Source organism: Glycine soja, chromosome 8 (assembly GCF_004193775.1).
Source record: "Glycine soja cultivar W05 chromosome 8, ASM419377v2, whole genome shotgun sequence".
Lineage (NCBI taxonomy): Eukaryota > Viridiplantae > Streptophyta > Magnoliopsida > Fabales > Fabaceae > Glycine > Glycine soja.
The window spans coordinates 18,545,506-18,567,459 of record NC_041009.1 but is presented as its reverse complement, the minus strand read 5'-3'; the positions used below and the strand labels follow the sequence as shown (position 1 = coordinate 18,567,459).

At 31.1% G+C, this 21,954-nt stretch overlaps 1 protein-coding gene and 1 long non-coding RNA gene across 4 annotated transcripts; both read right to left on the bottom strand.

The window, feature by feature from the left end:
* Positions 1-11,574: 11,574 nt before the first annotated feature.
* LOC114424398 lies at positions 11,575-14,110 on the bottom strand. The gene is made up of 3 exons (XR_003668984.1): positions 13,850-14,110; positions 13,196-13,272; positions 11,575-11,866 (listed from the first exon to the last, which is right to left on the bottom strand). It is a non-coding gene; the product is annotated as an uncharacterized LOC114424398 (long non-coding RNA).
* A 1,961-nt stretch (positions 14,111-16,071) lies between these two features.
* LOC114422560 (ABSCISIC ACID-INSENSITIVE 5-like protein 2) lies at positions 16,072-21,663 on the bottom strand. 3 transcript variants are annotated; one of them, XM_028388981.1, is made up of 5 exons: positions 21,378-21,663; positions 19,144-20,056; positions 18,967-19,038; positions 17,080-17,122; positions 16,072-16,508 (listed from the first exon to the last, which is right to left on the bottom strand). In XM_028388981.1, exons 2-4 carry the CDS (start codon positions 19,960-19,962, stop codon positions 17,093-17,095), a joined length of 921 nt encoding a protein of 306 aa, XP_028244782.1. In that variant the 5' UTR covers positions 19,963-20,056; positions 21,378-21,663; the 3' UTR covers positions 16,072-16,508; positions 17,080-17,092. The 3 variants fall into 3 exon arrangements, with proteins under 3 accessions (XP_028244782.1, XP_028244783.1, XP_028244781.1); XM_028388982.1 differs by lacking the exon at positions 17,080-17,122 and having other exon boundaries at positions 19,144-19,268; positions 19,371-20,056; positions 21,378-21,661; XM_028388980.1 differs by lacking the exon at positions 17,080-17,122 and having other exon boundaries at positions 19,144-20,058; positions 21,379-21,661.
* Positions 21,664-21,954: the final 291 nt, after the last annotated feature.

Sequence of the window (21,954 nt, the reverse complement as noted above, 5' to 3'; positions counted from 1 at the left end):
CACTATGTTTGACCAATTATGTACTCATAATTAATGGTCATATTAAGGAGAAGACTAATTTGTAGTACATGGAAGGGACTATATCGATTAAGTGATGTACAACCGTCATGACTCAAATTGGTTCATATTCTTAATCATGAAATTATGATGTACCCAATGTATAAAATAGTTTAGTCATTTTAATGTGCATTGTGTTAGTTTAATCTATTTATTTATTTAGTCCATAATGTTTAGTAATGTCACATGAGCCAAGTGGGAGAATGTTAGAATTAATGTCTCATGTAAGAGACAAGTGACTTATGTAGGGATTAATAAATAAATAATTAATAATTAAGGACTAAATTGTAATTGGATTAAATAGGAGAAGTTTTTAAAAATAACTGTTACTTGATGAGAGTAGTGGTTATAAATGGGGTTAATATCCACTAACGTGAAATAAGGTCCCCTTCCTGACAGAAAAGTGTTCTATCTAATCTCTAATCATTATGTACATAAAGAGACAGAAAGAATAGTCAAGGGAGTGAAATCTGGTTTCTCTCCTCTTTTAAGAAATCAAAGTACACCGGAGAGAAACCTCACTATGGAGAAAAGTACGCATTGTTCATCTATTTTATGAGAACCATAGATTTTAAGATCCTATTGGTTTCTTATAATTATTAGTCTAGGAAACCCTTCAAATTTTTACATATATGTCATTATTACTTAACAAAAAGTAAAACTAAAAACATTTTTTATATAAAATCACGGTTAAATGAATGTCTTTTTAGAGGCATCAACATCAAAATTGGTTAATTTTATATTAATGAAAACCCAGCCTAAAATAAGCAAGGTTAAATATACTTTTTTGTTCATTTTACAAAATAATGTTCACTAGAAATCATTGTGAACCATGTAAAAAATTACGTAAATATATATTATTGTCTTATTGTTTATGTAGTAGTGTAGTTGTATTGAAGTATGATATTATAAGGTGTGGTTGTGAATAGGTTTATTTGTTAACGTGGGTTGACATATGCGGTTAAGGATTCAAATTTAACTTTCAACTTCTATATATGTTTGGATTCAATTTCTCATGAATCTACTAAAATCTTGCTTGGTAAACAATCCTCCCCTGCAAAATTCCTTTTTTTCTAAAGGGTTGAATTATTGTGATTACGCAAAGTTGGTTATGGCTTTGACATATGTGATAATATTTTGAGTGGGTCTCTATTGATAACTTCAACATGTTATTGACATTTTTTATTGTGGTTGACTTAGTATCTCAAAACTCTAATCGATAGTCTGGTCCATTGAACTTGGAATATGGCTAGTTAGAATAAACTCTGGCTTTTTCTAACACACTACTAGAAAAATAAAAACTTTCAAAAACTTTTGAACCGTCTTTGAATCTACCATCATGAAAAGTCAATACTTTTCACGAAAATTTTAAATCGTATAAAAATATCGGTTTTCTACATTGATTTTTTCAGAAACAGTCTTAAAATGTGATGTTTTTGTTTAAAAAATGTTAAAAAACGTAAGGATTTAAAGATGATTTTATCGTCTTAGAAAGTGAACATTCTAAGACGATTTTCAGAAAATTGCTATAGAAAATCCATTTTTTAAGACGGTTATATGAAAACCGTCTTAGAAAGTGGACTTTCTACATTAATTTTCAAAAAATTGCTTTACAATGTCTACTTTCTAAGACGGCTTTTAAAAACTGCCTTAGAAAGTTAACATTCAAAGATGGTTTTTTATGAAAATTGATGTTGTTAATTTTTTCTTTGAAGTTTGAAATAGTTTTCTATTGGGAAAAAATTTTGTTACTTTGTGCTCCATGTCTTTGAACTTAAATGATAACCTATCATACATAAAATATTTACCATAACTTTACACATTGCACAAATTTAAAATCTTTATCTGCTTCTTTATTTCAAGGGAATAAATCCACAATAAATTCAATGAATCTTAGGTTTTCCCTATCTTTATATTTTGGAATATCTAATGTTCATGTTACCAAAGTTTATCAAATGGGCATCTAGAATCACTATTTATCAATCAAACAATCAATAATTTCATCAAATTAGATGTCTTTGAAGTATTCATGCCCCAATGATAAACCAAAAAACAAATTTAAAAGTAGAAATAGTTCTAGGAGGTTAATTCAATGATAAAATATTTCAAACGTAGAATTTTCTTTACAACATGACCTTGAAACAATGGTGAAGTATTTGTAACAATAGGTTTCTATAACTAAGGATCTCATCCAACAATGTAGATCACCTGCCATAAAGACATTAGAAAAGCACATGTGTAAGAAACAAAAATCTATTAAAAAGAATAGTTGAAAAAGTATCACAAAACATTAGACATTTTAAAATCAGTGTTTTTGACAATATAATAAAATAAAGCAATAGACAGATATAAGAATTCCTAACTCTGAATTCACATGATAGATAGTACTATATGATTTTCTATGTCTTTGTTTTTGTTTTTGTTTCATCAAGTTTCCTTGCATATGGATAGTTTGAAGTTTGAACATATTTTGAACAACTTATGTATGAACTTGCATAGCCACTAATTCAAGGACAAGGTAACAATCATGCACTTTGACTAACAATTTGGAATATAGGCAATGGGGGTAGAAGGAAGTTGTAACACCCCAATTTTCAGTAAATAAATATATATCGATATTTATTAAGTATATATTTATTTTTTATAATTAATTAAATTAAGTATATATTTTGAGGTGAGATATTGGGTTGAAATTGTGTTTTAATGATTAGTCATGTGGACCAAAAATTAATAGAGTTTTCAGAAATTAAATAAATGAGAGAAAATGATTTTTGTTAATTAAAATAAGGATATCATAATATTAAAAAATAGATAGAGTAAAATGATGTTTTAGAAAATAAAGAAATGTTTTAATTAGTTATTTATTTAATAAAAGTGTAAAATAGAATTCTTTTTATAAAATAATAAAATAAAGAAAAATAAGGTAAATGATAGGCTCAGAATAATCATGCATATAAATAGCCCTTTTAAGATCAAAATAGTTTTTATAAACCTATGTACGTTCTTTGCTCTCTCTTCCTCCCAAATTTGTTCTCCCTTCTTCCTGTCCTAAAACCTTCCTTTTTTCGCGCATACACCTAAACCTGTTCCAGTAAAACTATAATTTTGGACTCATTAACCGTTGGATCGTCCTAAATTATGGAAACCATCTTTGGGACTCATTTTCACACATTCACACAGTTGCGATTTGTCAAACAATTTTTGCAAAGAGATATATGTTCCTCGCATAGAGACAGTGAAATTGAGGCTTCAATCACTTCTCTTTTTTGCTAATGCTTAAAAACCCTAACAGAACAATCAGAGGAAAAGCTTGAGAAATCTTAGGAAACCACTAAAGATGTCGCTATCACTGTCGGGCTACACACATGATCCCTCTTAGAGGTAAGGGATGAGTTACTCACGCTTGGAGATTAGAATGAACATATGTAGGGATCCCTAGATGATTAATTTTGGATTATTTTGGGCTATTTTGTGAAATTCAATTATGTTCTCTTACTTTTAATAGCGAATTGACTGTATTTAATGGACCAATTGATGTTACAATGTGAAATTATTATGAAATTAATGTGTTCTATTTCCTTGTTTCGTGTTTTAAACGTTTATCTATGATTATAATGTGTGTCTTTCTCTTGTTTCTTTTACGGTCGTACCTATAAATTGTACGTTTGATTGTTTTATTATTGTGAATTGAGTATGCTTTTAGCATATTTGTGGCACGAGATATATATTTGATTTTAATATATTATTGTTCAATTAACTGCCAACAACCTTCGTATTTTGCTTATTAATGATTCTCGGAAATATTTTTATATAATACTCCATGATACCACGTGTAACACCCCATTTTCGTTAATTAATTAAAAAGGTTTTTAATTAAAATAAATGAGTTTTTATTTAAATAAAAATAGAGGTTTGGAATAAATAATAAATGAGTTTTTAAAAAATAAAAATATAGTTTTAGAAAATAAGAGAGAGGTTTATTTATCTATTTATTATTTATTTAATAGAGAGAAAAGAATGTTTTATAATTAATAAAATAAACTAGAAAAATAGGAATAAGAATTAGGTCATCAGATTTCTCACTATATAAAGGAGCTTTTAACTCTCAGAGCAGTTTTACAAAGCATTTTTTATGTTCTCGGTTTCTTTTTCTCTAACGCTCAAGAACCTTAAAAGAGCAACCGGAGGAGGAGCTCTAGAGAGCAGTTGAAGACACCAAAATTTTTAATAGGGAATGCTTGAGCGTCTACATTGAGGTAAGGAATGAGTTACTCATACTTGGGATTAGAATGAACATGTGTAGGGATCCCTAAAGGATCAATTTTGGGTTATTTTGGGATGTTTTATGAAATTCAATTCTATTCTTATGCTTTTAATCATGAATTGACTGTGTTTGACGAACTAATTGATGTCCCGATGTGAAATTATTGTGAAATTGATATGTTCTTTTGTTGAATGTGAACCCTAGAAATTGGGGCTTTTTCTAACTAGCGTGAACTGATAAAATTAAGTAAGGAAGGGTTTACCGTAAAAAGGGAATGAGTTTTCTTTCTCGGCGATATATAATTACATGTTAGTGGTTGATTATAGGATTCCCTTACCTCTAAGCAGGTTCACGTGAGTAGTCTGACAATGATAGCAGCGTCTCCAGAGGTTCCTTAAGATTCCTTAAACTTTTACTCTGGTTGCTTTGCTAGGGTTTCCAAGCGTTAGATAGAAGGAGAAGAAATTGAAGCCTACATTTCATTGTCTCCGTGCGAGAGACATTTCTCTCTTCAAATACATTATTTCAGAAATCGATGCTTGTGACATTTCTGAGAGTCGACGTCTTGGCAGCTCAAACACTACAATACTTCACTTAACTTCCTCGCTGGTCATAATTGATTATTGTTATGCATAAATAATTTGTATATTTAAATCACATAGCAATTATCTACTTTCCTCTCTTTTAACACTTCTTTTTAATTAAAAAGTTATGAATTTAGCTTCTTTTGAGCTTTTATCTAGTGGATGCTAAAGTTTGCTAATTTATAGTATTTTGGTTATATTTTTTGTAGAAAGTCACAAAGCAGGAGGCTTGGAAGATGGTTTAAGAATTGGAGTAGCACACTCAGTGCGACAACACCCGCTCAATGCGAGAAGCCAACTTGGAAGCCAATTGTCACGTGTAAGTGCGCTAAGCGCGCTTCTAGCGACTTAGTGGGTGACTTAAGTCAGCTGGACTTTGCATGTGCGCTCAGTGCACATATGTAGGCTTAGTGCATAGGTAATGTCAAAAAACATGATTATGCTGCATTTTGAAGATAAAAAGAGGGTAGCATTGTGCAAAGAAGGAAGATTTAGATAGAACAAAGCTAGGGTAGGAGAGAAGAGAAGAGAGGAAGCCCACTCACTTGGGGACCCATTCCTCCCTTTTCTTTATTCTTTTCCATTCATCTTGCTTCCTTTTTGTATTTGTAAGCCTCTCATGATAATGAGAGGTTAAACCACCCATTGTTGGGAGTTCAGCAACCAAACACTCATGATGTAATGATTCTCTTTATCCATTTAATGTTATTTCAATATTATTGCTTCTTTTCTGAGTTTATTGCCTTGTTTATGGTTTGGTCACTCATTCACATGTATGTTATAAGGTTTACTCAATGGGAAATGCTTGCACCCTAAGAACTCGAAAATAACATCTAAGTAATTCATGTCTAAGGATAGAATGATGTTATTTAGCCTTAATTATGCGTCTTTATTCTTAAAGCAAATTATTTGATGTAGCTCTTAAGGGATTAGGAGTGAAATTAGGTAATTTAGACTCTTTCACATGAGGGATCATGGTTAGGGTAGGTTAGTTAATAAATGAAATAATTGGAATAACATTAAATGGTGAAAAATCTCTAACATTGCATCAAGAGTAGTTTCCGTAGGCCAAGCACCCAACACGTCATGAACCTCTGCATTAACCGATAACTCACCTCTCTGAGTGTTTGTGTTCTCTCTCTTGTGCATGCCTTGCTTCATATTTTAATTTACTTTGAATTTATATTTATGAATCATTGCTTAACAAATATCAAATTTAGTTCATTATTTGCTTTAAATTAGAAATATACAAACTTCGAGTATAGTCAAAGTCCCTGTGGACTCAACACTCGGACTTACCATTTTAATTACTTGAACAAATTGGCGCACTTGCTATGGAATTGACAATAACACTCCACCAATCAAAACCATCAGTAGGTAGTTTTTTCTGACACATCAACAACCAATTTTCTCGTAATGTCTAATTGGTCTCAGGATTGTTGATTGTCCCCGTAAACCAACACGAGACTTTTCATAGTGTTTTATCCTCACTCACGCACTTCCTGAAAAACATTTTAGAAGGTCACTCATCCCATAATTGTTTCAAGTCAAACATGTTTAACTGTAAAATTCTTAAGTGTTGGGATACTAAAAAGTATATGTATTTTATTAGTATTGGTAGTACTAATTAATTCTTTTAAGTTATCCTCATTTGTACAATCTCATACTTGTAAAGCTTCTAGATCTATTTCATTCCAGTGTGAATTCACCGAGGGTCTTACACGCCTATCAATTTTTATTTGGTTAGTCTTCGAACCACATCATACTTTGAGAGAGGTATGCTCTGATACCCACAAACCTACTCACACATAATGTCTGGTTGCTTTTAGGATTGTTGGTTGTTCCCATAAATCAATACAAGACTTTTTGGTATGTTTTGCCCACACTTACTAAAAAACTTCTCAGAAGGTCACCCATCCCATAATTACTTTAAGCTAACCATGCTTGACTATAGAGTTCTTAAGTGATGGGTTACCGAAAAATATATTCATGTCGTTAGTATAGGTAATACTAATTAATTCCTCAGATATCCTTAATTGTGAAGTTTCATACTTACACCATCTTTAGATCTCTCTTATTATGAGGTGCATTTGCCTAGGGTGTTACACCCGTAATTTGTTGACCATTGTTTGGACTTTGAGTTGCCTTAATGCATTTAAAAAAATAGTAATTAAGTTCTCAGTTTATTGGTGTTTATTATATGAAACTTTATTTATAAATTTGAGTGCAAAATTTATTAAAAATCAGTTAAAAAATTTATAAAAAGATTATAAACTATTTTTATAAAATTTAGCTAAATGATTTCTATATATTCTGAACTTCTTTTGAGCTTGCCACATAGGCCCATGGCCCATGGCCTAAATTAACTACCTAATTGTTTCATTTGTCAAGCATTACTGTATAAGTCAAAATCAAGTAAGGTATTTTGATTCAAGCCAAGGAGATCATTAGTCTAGTCATAATTCACGAACATGTTCAACAGAAAATGGTACAAATTAGAGTGAAATGCCTCCTCTACAATACTAGAACCAAATATTACAACATAGAAAAATAAAAGAGACTCAATTGAGAATGGTTCATTTCGAGACCATATCCATCTGAGCCTATATTTTTCTCCAAACATATTCAGAGGCATTGAGATTATATTTGCCACTTGGCTAAGGAAAAAATATATGAGAAACTAGCTCTTTATCCCACACATTTTGATACTCCTTTATCAATTTGTCCACCTTTGAATCATGTAGAAAAGTATTGTGTGGGGTTACAACTTTACATTTTACATTTTACATTCCCTATCAACCACGTGTCCCCAACACAACGAAAATGTACAACTTTACATTTTACATTCCCTGGCAACCATAGATAATCATGTATAAAAACTTGGGAATTGATAATGGGACCAATATCATTGCTATTGGCCCCACCCAAGTAGTGAATTTTGTTTTTTGAAAATGTATTTCCCACAAAATCATGGTTCTGTTATATAATTGTGTACAAAATCCACATTGAAAACCTGTTTCCGTTGTAGTGCAAGCGGTGCAAAAAAATACATAAACAGAAACATTAATAGCCTAGAAATTTCTAGGCTATTAATGTTTTAGGTTCATATGTAGCTTAAATTTTAGTTTTATACATATGTTGTTAACTTTTCATATAAAATTGTTAATTAAACATATTAATTAGTTAACCATCATTTTCTGAGATTGACATATACAGAATTGACTGTGGTAATTGTGCACAATATTGACTAAAAAAAATTCCTTCCGGATATTTTGTTTTTCATATATAAGATAGATGAAGATTCATCTTCACACTTATGAAGCAAACAAACAGTGCTTGTTTTACTCCGGCTTCACAAATTAATTAAATTCTCTCTCTAAATTAGATTTTGAAGGGTATGCAAAGAAGCATCTAAACAAAATTATACTAATAATGTGAAATCAAGCTATTTCTTGCTTACTCTTTATTTTTTAGGGCAATACAAAATCCTTTTTTTGTTTAAAGATTGGTGTGTTTTGATCTCTTTACTTTCACTGCCTAGTGAGTTATTGTTTGAATGATATTATAAAAAAACCAATGAATAAATTGTAAATTATGCATATGTATTATGTATATGATTATATGTATACTATTGCATTGTTCTTTATGATGGATGGAGATTTGTTCACATCATGGTTGAGTTTAGTATTATTTGCTTGATATTATCCAATGAGAACCATACGCATTATCTGAATTTCACGTTTAAATACAAGGAATTTCTATACCAAAAGAGACATAAAGAAATGTTGCAAAATTTGATTTCTATGGGAAACCAACAATATTCAAGCGTAGTAGCCTTGTTGCTAATTAAATTTTTGCTATCTTGAGTGCTTAAGACAAGTCTATTTCCATTCTAAGAAGTTGTTACAAAATTTGTATTATGTATCTATTAGAATACTTTATATATAATTACTTCATGTTATAAACTTGTGTCATGTTAGTTGAGGAAATCACACATGATTTTTCTATAAGTAAATTTTAGTTTACCAAGGAAATTAGAAAAGTTACATTTATTGGTTAGTTATGCGCAAAATTAGGGTTACTTTTACTTTAGTAAATTAAATAGTTACATTTAATTGGATTTCATTTTGCATTTAAACTTTTATTAGAAACTACAAAAAGTGATGATCCTAAATGATTTGATAAGTGTATAATTACACATGTTAATTTTTACTATTGTTCTAAATTTAGACATGTCATATGATTAAAATTTGTATTCATGCTATGAATAAGATGGTTAAGTCTATCATAAATAATGGTTAACCTTTTAATATTTGTCGTTAACTCTATCCTTTATAATATTATTACTCAAAAATCACATCAAAAATCAAATGAGACATGATTTTCTTTGGGTCATGCCTAAAAGATTGAACTTGCATGAGCAAAACTTGTATCATGTCATTTGAGGGAATAATTCTACATACACAAAGAGAATCATGAAAACTATATTTACTTGTTAATTATGCACAAAGTTAAGGTTACATTAGTATCTTAAGTGGTTACATTCGGTTGGATTTCATTTTACATCCAAACTTTCACTAGTTAGTTATGCGCAAAGTTAAAGTTGTTTTAATAAATTAAGTGATTACATTCGATTGGACTTCGTATTACATTCAAACTTTCACTAAAAACTACAAAAAATGATCATCCTAGATGATTTGATAAATCTATAATATATTGGGTGGTATGAATAAGGTGGTTAAGTCTATAATAAACAATGGTTAACCCTTTCTTATTGGTGGTTAATTCAAATCTTTCTAATATAATTAGTCAAGTCACATGCGAACAAGAATTTGTTTGTTTGATGGATAAGGACTGAACTTATATATGAGGAAGGCATGTATCATGTATTTTCAGAATAATTCAACATCTATCATACAGGGAACACAAGAGCTACTTTCATTGATTAGTTATGCCTAAAGTTAAGGTTACTTTAGTAACTTAAGTAGTTACATTTGATTGGATTTTATTTTACATCCAAACTTTCACTGGTTAGTTGTGCCAAAAATTAAGGTTACTTTAATAACTTAAGTGATTACATTCGATTAGATTTCATTTAACATCCAAACTTTCACTAGTTATGTTTAAAATTAAGGTTACTTTAGTAACTTAAGTAGTTACATTTGATTGGATTTTATTCTACATCCAAACTTTAACTGATTAGTTATGTCAAAAGTTAAAGGTTACTTTACTAACTTAAATTGTTACATTCTATAGGATTTTGTTTTATATCCAAATTTTCACAAGACAATTATGCCAAAAGTTAAGGCCTATGCCCAAAGTTAATGTTATTTTAGTAACTTAAGTGATTACATTCAATTGAATTTCATTTTACATCCAAACTTTCACTAAAAACTATAAAAAATGATCATCCTAAATGATTTGATAAGTGTATAATATACTTGGTAACTCTTGTAATTATTTTAAATTTAGATACAACATATGAAAATTTGTATTCGTGCTATGAATGAGGTTATTAAGTCTATCATAAATAATTGTTAACATCTTATCATTTGTAGTTAATTCTAACATATATAATATTATTACTCAAAAGTCACATGTGAACATGAATTTCTTTAGCTCACGCCTGAAACACTAAACTTGTTTGATAAAAGTGTGTGTCATGTCATCTTAGGGAAGAATTTTACTTGTACCAAGGAAATCATGAGAGCTACTTTTACTGGTTATTTATGTCCAAAGTTAAGGTTACTTCAATAACTTAAGTGGATACAAAGGATAGAATTTCATTTTACATCTAAACTTTTATTAGAAACTACAAAAATTATTATTCTAAATGATTTGATAAATGTATAATGCACATGTTAACTCTTGTAATTGTTTTAAATTTAGGCACATCATATGATGAAAATTTGTATTTGTGATATGAATAAGGTGGTTAAGTCTATAATAAATACATGTTATCCTTTCTAATATTATTATCCAGAAGTCACATGTGAACAACAATTTGTTTGTCTTATGCATCAAGGATCAAACTTATTTGAAGAAAACAAGTGTCATGTCATATGAGAATAATTCAATTTCTATCATATAGGGATCACGAGAGCTAAATTTACTAGTTAGTTATGTACAAAGTTAAGGTTACATTAGTAACTTAAGTGGTTACATTCGATTAGATTTCATTTTATATTTAAAATTTTATTAGAAACTACAAAAAATGGTGATTCTAAATGATTTGATAAGTGTATAATGCGCATGTTAACTCTTATTATTGTTTTAAATTTAGGCATACCATACGATGAAAATTTGTATTCATGATATGAATAAAATGGTTAAGTTTATCATAAATGTTTGGTTAACCTTTTACCATTTGTGATTAACTCTAACCCTTCTAATATTACTCAAAAGTCACATGTGAACAAGATTTTCTTTAGCTCGTGATTGAAAGACTAAACTTGTACGAGTAAAGTATGTAACATGTCATCTAAGGGAATAATTTTACTTTTACCAAGGAAATCATGCAAGCTACATTTACTAGTTAGTTGTGCATAAAAGTTAAGGTTATATTAGTAACTTAAGTTGTTACAATCTATTATATTTCATTTTACATCCAAAATTTTATTAGAAACTACAAAAATTGATGATCCTAAGTAGTATATGATAAGTGTATAATGAACATGTTAACTCTTACTATTGTTTTAAATTTAGGCACACCATATGATGGAATGAAAAAGAATATTAAGTTGTTTCTTATTTTTTAGTACAAAAGGAACCTAAGAAGGAATCAAAAGGTGTGAAGATTTGAAAGAAACTAAGTTGTTTCTTGTTTTTTAGTACAAGAAAGGAATCACTTCATACAAGCAAAAAATGTTATTCTAAGCTTTACCATTTTCAAAAGCAAGTTGAACCACAATTCATAGCATCTTGTCTACATCTTTCTATGACTCCTCAAGGACTTGAGACCCTGCAGTTATAGCAGTAAGAAATTCAGGTTCCCTTTCAAAAGGTTTCACAATGGTACTATTTTTAGTTTCTATAGCTTTAACAATTGATTCAGTTGTAGTAGCAACTGCTAATGGAGAACTTTCATATTTGGAAAGCTTCTCATAATAAATACTTATTAATTACATAGCTTCAATAGTATTTCATTCGTATGATTTACAAAAGTGAAAAAGAAATGAATTGATGGAATACATAAGTGCCCAAATGTTTATCTTCATTTATCTTGGACAGTTAGGGTAAGCTACTAAAATACAAGTTTACAAGTAGACATATAATTCAATACGAAACAAAGAAAATTATGCAAGTTGGAAGTTTGACCATATCAATAAGCAACTAGCCTTCAAATAATTGAGTCATCGACAGTATACCTTCCATATTGATAAGGAACAACCTTTCCTGATGGATATTTCTATTGTTATATTCATTATACACAATTAAGTAAGTCTATGATTTTGCTAGATTCTATTCTGGAAGGACCTGATTTTAAAACAAAAACTCAAGGAATTATTATCTTTAATTCTTTATCATATATGTCCTTAATATGTCCATTGAAGCATTTTTTTCTCTCCCTCATTGATTATCCAATTTCCAGCCAATAATTGTTTCTGTATCGAAAAATCTATGGAATCCTACACAACATTCTACACTTTGTTCATCAAATCACTTGTACTTTTTGTACCAGATAGTATAGATGACATCATTCTATAACAATGGGTCAAATTATTCTTAATTACAAATGTAACAATTGGACCTTTTGGATGGACAATTTCAACAAAGGTTGACTCATTTGAAGTGATTGATGTTGAGTAATGATGCTCAACCGAACCAGTTCTAGAATGTTTAAGGGATGCATCACCTACATAATCATATCACGAAATGGAGAGAAAGATTTCAAAATAAAATGTTTCAATCTAGATATTTTTACTGCAAGAAAATGTTGGAAAGAAAAATATGGGAAACTATAATAATAGAAGATTAAACAGGAAAGTAAACTACAATTCTTTTGAAATGTATCTTAATGAATGTTATCTATTTTCCATTGTTAAAATATCTTCACAAATGGTTGACAAAATATTATAATTGCTAACCTCAAACCAAGTAAAGAATTAAAACTCCAAAACAATTATAACAAAAAAACAGTTAGCATAGAAGCCCTACAGTCCACCCCTTGGTAGAGGGGAATTAATCTTCAAATAAGCATCATTATGAAAGTGACTTCTATTAGAAGTACCAATATAATAATAATAATAAACTTTTAAAGAAAAAATTGAAGGATTCACAAATTGCTTACAGGTACACTTGAAGGATTTTGTGCACCTTTATTCTTGCTTGCAACACCAAAATTATAGAACAAATCAAAACATTTTCCTGTCCAAATTGACAAGATTATTAAGTTCATATAGATGACAAGCATATAATCATCACAGATCAATCAAGATATATCAAAAGCATATATAAATTGAGGTCTTTCATTTGATATGTTGGTGAACCTAACATAACTAGTTGAGTTCTATTAACACCATTATCAGCTAGTTTCTCCATCTTCTATGAAACTCAATGAAAAACTGAACACATAAATTCCAAATTATAAAGCATGAATGCGTGACACTTGTTTAATGCTTTAGATATAATAACAATGAAGTGCCCCTTGATAAAGGAATCAAAGGATTGTGTGGTGTGAGCTTGTTACTCAATCATTCACCCACCAAGCCTCTCTAAGGCAACTCAAGCTTTGGGAGGGAGTGCATATTCTGCTAATGATATCACTCCTTCCAACTTTATTAAGGCAGTAACCCAAGTTACTAATTATGAATATGAAGATGGCACTTTCTGGGGTAAACAGGTATGGAACAAAAATAAGTATATTTTAAATATTTTTTTAGGAACAAAATTTTGTTGATTAGTTTTGAGGATTTTTGGAACTCTAGATGGGGCAAGCACATACCTCATCATAAATGACCTCCACACTGGTGCTAACGAGATGTCAGAGAGATGGGAAAAGCAAAGCAAGTGCGAGCCTCATCACAAATCACCTCTACGCCAATGCAAAGGATATAACGGAGAAGCGGAAGAGGAGGCATGCGTCACAAATGACCTTCACACTGGTACTATCGAGATGTCGGAGAGATGAGAGAAGCGGGAGAAGAACAAGAAAGGAGGCAAGCAGGAGAAAACAATTTAGGGATATTTGGAACTTTTCCCCTTTTACCCTCTTTTCATTTAATTTAATTTTTGGAACTGTCACTCGCTTTTCTTTACTATTATTTATATTTTTATTAAAAATTATCAAATAATATAATATTTTTTATTCCAACTGAAGGGTGATGAAGGTCAACCAGTATTAGTGGTTTGCCTAACATTTTCCTTTGCTAGGTGCACTCAGCTTTATTGTTAGTGCACTCAGCACTTAAGGGAAAAAGATTGAAATATTCTTGATCTGTAAATTTCTTACGGATTAAGTTGATCCGTATGCACTTAATATTAACATACGGATCAACTTTATCTGTATCAACCTTACGGATTAGCTTGATCTGTATCAACCTTACGGATTAACTTGATCCGTACGATTTACAGATCACCTTCACGCATACTCATCACAAATACAAAGAAAGCGCAAGAACAATTTTGACATTTTCAAAAAATGCTGAGTACACCAGCAATATAGGGTGCACCTAGCAACACCCTTTTCTTTAAAAGTATCTTTGTAAGCTGTGGATAAAGTTTTCTCGTTCCAACCTTTCACTCCTTTTTTATTCCAAATTCTATTTCGGACTCGGAGAAAATAATTTTCTTAGACCTACTCACATTTGTGGGTAACCCAAGATATTTGTCATGGACCTCAATTATCTTTACTCCCACCATTTCATGAATCATCTTGTTACGGGTAACTAGCACATTTTGGCTAAACGATAACTTTAATTTTGTTCATGTTTACCTTTTTCTCACAAGCATATTCATAAAATACTGATAATTAGTATTCTAGTTTATGTAATATACAAGATAAATGTTTGTTTTCCTATATAACTAAAATTTATAATAAATAAATTCTTTTAAAATACATAAATAAGAAAGAATCCACTTATTTTAAAAATAACTCTTTTTTCTCATCCTTATCATTTATTTTCTTAAAATCTAATAATTAAAATTAATTACTTACTAAAATCATTAAATCTTAAAAAAATAAATTATGAGAAGGAAGAATAACTCTAAAAAAATCAATCTTGAAATATTTGGATCTCTCCCTACATAAATTATATTATAATTAAAAATTACAATAAAATAAATATTTTCAAAACTCAGTAGTGTTTTACACATTAATAGCATTATTCTTATAATTGAGATTTATCTGACAACAAAAGCATGCATCTTTTTTTTTTATCAGTACAAAAGTATGCATCTTACCACCCTACTGTTTTTTTCAGGAAAAAATAATAATAATTGTTAATTTGTGGAGCATCATCTTTGTCCTAAAGTAAAAGGCTAATGCTGGTTCGGGCTTTCATGATGTCTGAAATAAAAGACACCTTTGAGGTGAAAAAGGATGGTGTGGTACGATACCCCTTGTAAAATCAAAGCCACCTTTTGCCGTGAAAAGAAATGCCGGCACAATACCCTTTGTAAAATCAAAGCCATCTTTGCTGCTACATCTTTTCTCTTCTTTGGCATATATCTGCATTCAAATTATTTTGAGTAAATCATGTAAAGGATAAAACTCAGATACAATTTCACATACTTTTAGGGTGTGTTTGTTTTTGAAGACATAAATAATATTGGAGAAAAATTTTGTATCTTTTTTGTGAGACTCACATTTTACACTCTAATTAAAAAAAAAATCTCTTTTATTTTCATCCTCTAAATCAAATACATCCTTAATGTTGTTCTTCAATCAAAATTAGAATATCACCTTAATAATCTATGTTGGCCTTTAATAGAAACTTCTATTCCGCAGATTACCGAGGTGAAACTTCAAATCTTGTTAGAAAACAATACCAAAAATGCATATGAAATTGTATCTAAGAATGCATATGAAATTTTGTCCTCATCTAAATCTCTCATTTAATGCATGTTTTAAACGCAACATTGAACTGACTGATTCTCTTCCTCAATGGAAAGAAAGGAGTTAGAAAAAGTTACAATAAACTGAACCCATGATTCTATCTCACATGATTAGTAATTAGTAATTGATGATGCTCATCTCTGCAGTGAATATTAAACAGTGGCCCTATTTTCCCATATCTTGAAAAATGGCAAGACCCCACAATTTTGTCATCCCCAAATCGTAAAAGTACCTCAAGGCATTATTAAAAGGGCTATATTGTGAATGGTAAAACTACAATATTTTACATTTTTTTCTAAAGAACCTTCACAGAGGAGTTATAAAGAACTTAACAATTAAAAGCAAGTCATTGGATGCAAATGCATCACATAGCTATTCTTGACATACTGGATTCAACCACACAGTAATCCACAAGGAGAATTCCCTGATACTCAAATATACAAACCGCTACAACTAGGTACAGATCTCAGAATGGAGCTGATGCTATTCGGCGAAGTTGATATTTAGGTTCAGGAGGGGGTGCACATGACAACATCTGCTCTAGCTCCTGCAAGTTGAGGAGGAAAAGTTATAAACTAGTCAGTCTAATATTATAGCAATTAGAAAGTAAGCATGTACAAATGAATGAGCAGTGAATGTGTTCCCATGATTTTAAAAAGTAAAAAGTCATCATGCTCACAATCTGAATACATGCAATGAGATTTTGTATAGTACAGCTGTATGAAGGAATTATAATTCAATATCTTTGTTAAATTAACTTCAATTGTGCAACAAGGAGTAAGGAATGTAAAGCTAGTAAATCAAAGCCCATCTCACTACCCAAAAAGCCTAGTTTATTGAGGAAGCAGCAAAAAAAAAATCCAAGGCATAGTTCAAGATATGGCACTCCAGTAGTGCATGAAAGTAATATTTTTGTTTGGTGACAAGTAACTGCTCTATATAGCTAAAACATCACAAGGCATTGGCATGAGAGGCAAATTTTGTAAAAGATTAATAGTAGTATCTTCATAGGGAAAGGAAAAAATATCAGAGTTGTGTGAGACTTTCACCAGTTCATTTCTGTTTCTTTATCACAACATTAAAAACCTGACTCAAATATTTTCCTGAAAAAATCTTACATAACTGTCCAAGCTAGAGCAGTGAGATCAAGAAGGATACATCCTGATAAAAAGACATCATGTTAGCAATGCTGTTTTTGTAATGATTCATTGAATATTTGAATTTCATTCATGTCATAAGATTTGCTCGTGATTGATCCTTCAAGCGGCAAACTTTTATTGTTCCATAAATTAATGTATATGATAAAAGTCAAAAACCACTAAAGTTCAAATGTCTAATTAAACAAAAACAGTTATCATTAACAAGAGTGAAAACATTGGCATGTCAAAATGTCCTCAAATTGACACTGAAGAATTCAAAAGCATCGTAATCATCATAAAGACATATCCCCTTGCACAGCTCTGGTACCATCCATAAAGGATTTACCCAAAAAAACAAAGAAGAGGAGAAAAGTGATATAACGATAATATAAAACAATCTTTACAAAGTATTTCTAGGATATGATATTGATCAATGTGCATTCCTATTTTATTCCACTATACCAAGTGCATTCCTATTCCATTCCAATAAACCAAAATCAATTATGAGAGTCCAAACTAACCCCCAAATTCCATAATCCAATGGACACAAACCCACAGTGATAGATCAATGATTTGCCATAACTAAAAAATTTTGTTGTTCACAGCAGAAGTGCAATCAACCTAAAAGCCACTATATGACAAAGTAAAATATAAGCAGGGTTACTGATTCTGACATTCTCATGTCACTCAATATTCCAGACTTGGATGACATATATGCAGAAAAGTAAAATTCATTTGATTACATGATTTACCAATTATAAATTAAAATTAATCAAACTCTAAATCCAGAAATATATAAAAAAAAATCAGATTATTATAATGTTAGCCAGAATAGAGTCAATCCACAATGTACTGATTAATGACAGCTGCAAAATCACGGTGCATCACAGTCAACAGAAACAAGTTATTTCTATAAATATCCTAAAACAGAAGGATAATGCAAAAGCTGGAAGGAAAGAGGTGCCTTTTGTCTTGATTGATAATGTAGAAATAAAAATATCTAACAATCGTGTGAATGTATCATCCTGCCAGTCAAAATATCTAAACAGTTATACCAAAGTATTTATACTGATCTACTATGTTTCTATGCTTAATCTTTTGGAAGGGGCCTAGAGTAAGAAACATGTTTAAAATGATTGAAATGCATCTGCACATCTAAAAAACAGAATGGAAATGAATGAATAAAAGAAAATAGATAAAGGAAAAATAAATTTTCCCCGTCATTAAAACAAAGGAGAAAACAAAGATAAACTAGTATCAAACAAAGGAGAAACCATTCTTCCCCAGTTCCCCTTAATTTAGAATTGTTGTCTAATAATATTTCCTCCCAGAAAAATTAATCAATGAGCAATTTTCCATGTGTGTATTGAATTTCCTTTTCAACACACCATACTGTATAATAAGAAGTTTCTGAAGATTAATTACAAGTTGCCAGCTACCAAAATCATACACTTAAAGACTAGAAACTCATGCAGCAAAGAAGTTGTTATTGGCATTCAAATATCTGATTTAATTACCAAGTCACATAAGAAACAAATCAACCAACTGCATGGCACTTCAAATTGTGAGTAAAGTATGGTCTCAAGGAAATTGAGCAAAACATATTTCATGGTCAAAGATAATTTCTTAATACTTGTTAGTTCAGGTCTTGTTTAACGAATATAATATGCAGAGTTTCCTATCTCTACAAAAAGCATAAAATAATAATTGAAACTAAGATTGTCTAGTCTCCTATCTTATTCTGAAAATATACTCTGCAAAAGGAGAAACTACTCAATCTTGGGACTGAAGGTATATGCAGGAATTTCAATTAACAGCAAAACACACTTAAGGCAATTAAATTAGAACTTCAAAGCAGAATCTAACCTTTCGTTTCCTCAGCCTTTCATTTTCCTCTTCCAGGCGCGAGACTTTATTCTCCAATTCATTTGTGTATGCCTGTTTATAACATGATTCAGGTTTAGGGTTTTTACTACGGAAAAAACCAATTAAAGGATAAGGACTTAGATAACATGTCACTCAAAATAAAGAAAGAAAGATCACCTGTTTCCTTGCTCTTGAACGGGCAGCAGATTCCCGATTTTTTATCATCCTTTTCTGTCTCCTCTCAACAGTCTTCTCTATCATGTCCTCAGAAGTGCTCTTTTTTCTTCCAGGAGTCTGCGTATCTGACATTGTTCCCATCAGAGACGATGGCATTGCCATCTGATTATCTGCAAACGAAACATCTAATGAAGCTCCAGCCCCCATGTGTAATGGCTGTACCATACCTTGGCTAGGCATATACATCCCCATTAAACTTTGTGGTGGATGCTGATATTGTGCTTGTGGATATTGTATCCACTGTGCTTGTGAAGGAAACTGTGGTACTGCCACGTTTGAATCAACTCCAGCTATAGTACTGGTATTTGTTCTATTAGAAGATGCACCTGCAACAACACCTGCTTTCACCAAGAAATCCTCCAATGTCATTTCTCCCAAAGTAGGATGTCTGTCTTGGAACTTCTTCTCCCCTACGATTTTGTTTTGTTGGATATCTCTCCAAACCTCATCTACAGTCTTCTTGCTTAGTGCACCGGTTAATGACAGACTAGCCTGACGCTGCAGAGAAGCTTGACTAGCTTGTGCTGTGCCCTCATTGTCCATACCAATGGTCTGACTTGCCTCAGCGGTCCACACATTTTTTAGAAGCTCATCAATGTTCATACTAGTTAGTGGCTTCCCCAAATCGCCCAATTGATTCTGAACCTCATCAAGTGTGAGACTGTACATTGAGTTTTGCCGCACCAGAGGCTGGAGTGGTGACTGTTTCCCATTACTGTCTCCACCACCACCATGAGTCCCCATAGTTTGGGTCCCCATTTACCAATTATCACTGTTAAAATTCACTTCACACCTCACACTCAACTTTTTTAGTACTTCAAGACTGAAAGCAACTTATCCAAATCTTCAAATCCTGCCCCAGAAAATCAGAAGCTAATTAATACAGAATTAATAATCACCATCTTAGGATCCACAATAACCTACATGCCTAACATGCATTGAAACGGACAAAAGGAAACCGTCAATTGCAGGGAAGCAAGAATTCAAAACTTTTTGTCAAACATCATATCATGAAGTACATGCAGTTGGCAAAGTTGCAATTTCCTGTGAAGAAAATAATTTTCAATATATAATGCAAAACTCAAACCAGACCAAGGAAAAAAATGAGAGATTTTGTAATTTAGCAGCAGGGCACATTTCATTTCCATTAAAAAAATGAGACCAAGCAAACAAGAAAAAAGTTACAGTATTGTTAGTCTGTTTTATCCACTGCACCAAATAAATTGAAAAAAAAATGAAGAAAAAATGAAGACCTAAAGACAAAAATTAAATCAACTTCATAAATGAACTTGAAAATTGAAACAGAGGATAATTCTATAAGGGCAAGCAAATAAAACCTGGTGATTATGTCAGACTAAAAATTCACTGAAGCACTGATAAATTCAAGCAAATGAAAATGAGAAACCTTACAGGTACCCTTCTTAGAGACCAAATAAAAGCAACTTTTTTTTCATTTCTTTACAGATTATTTTAAAAAGGGTCATTAGAACATCGATGCCTTGCATGCAGGCTGAAATACACAGTCACCTAAATTAAGTCTCCAACAAAACCCAAAACCTCATATTCAAAAGTCAAACACACAAATGCCCTTTAAAACATCAGCATTAGAATATCAGGGAAATCAAAAATTGAAAAGCACACAAATTCAGAAGCAGAAGACCATGAAGAAAAACACCCAGAATTCAAAACCAAATCTTTCATTTCTTTACAGATTATTTTAAAAAGGGTCATTAGAACATCGATGCCTTGCATGCAGGCTGAAATACACAGTCACCTAAATTAAGTCTCCAACAAAACCCAAAACCTCATATTCAAAAGTCAAACACACAAATGCCCTTTAAAACATCAGCATTAGAATATCAGGGAAATCAAAAATTGAAAAGCACACAAATTCAGAAGCAGAAGACCATGAAGAAAAACACCCAGAATTCAAAACCAAATCTTTCAAAAGAAAACCCATTTGCATGCAACAAATTCAGCATCACTATTGAAACACCAAAAGGAAAAGTATCCTAAAAATATCTGAAGAACAAAAGGGTGTGAGATCAAACGAGCCCAGTATTCGTTTCCCACATGCAGTGATCAAATTTCAAAATTTGAAGAGAAAAACACCATGGAAAAGAAAGAGTATGGTATAAGGAATAAAATTTCGTCAGAAAAAAGAAGAGAAGAACCTTTTTTTGTGCGTGTTGGAGAGAGACACACCCCGATCTGAAAGTGGAGTATTAGTGATTGAAGCAATGGGTTTTGGAGCGAAAACAAGAAAAGAAGAAGCGTCGGGTAATGCACAAAGGTTTTCACAACACAAGTCGGAGTCTCTGTGTGTGTAAGTTCGTGCTTTGGTCGCAGAAAAACAATCCAAGGTGGGTTGTGACTTGTAAACGAATGAGAGAGAAAAGAAATAGGGAGATGTGAGAGAAAGAGTGAAAAGCACAGCCAAATGGCAATTGCTCCAAATTTTTATACATAAAACAAATGAATGAACGTGTCATGGTGACGCTTCTTATTTCTTAAATACTGATTAAAAAATTAAATAAAGAAAGACTTTTATTGAAATCTATAGAATTGTGATGTTGATAATTTTTTTAATGTTCTCATGTTATCTATACAATAAATACATCTTTTTTTTAGTTCTTTTAGTAAGACCTTATTTCTTAACTCACTTTTCTTTATAGATTACAAATTATTAAGAAAAATTATTATAAATTTATAAGGTCAAATGATCTATTTAATCTTTTATCTTACTTGTTT

Excerpts from the sequence above, each read along its gene's own strand:
- LOC114422560 (XM_028388980.1), bottom strand. The coding sequence starts at position 19,962 with ATGGGGACCCAAACTATGGGGACTCATGGTGGTGGTGGAGACAGTAAT. Across the intron at positions 19,039-19,143 it reads GTTCAAGAGCAAGGAAACAG|GCATACACAAATGAATTGGA; the intron begins GTGATCTTTCTT and ends TGTTATAAACAG. Across the intron at positions 16,509-18,966 it reads AAAGGCTGAGGAAACGAAAG|GAGCTAGAGCAGATGTTGTC; the intron begins GTTAGATTCTGC and ends CTCAACTTGCAG.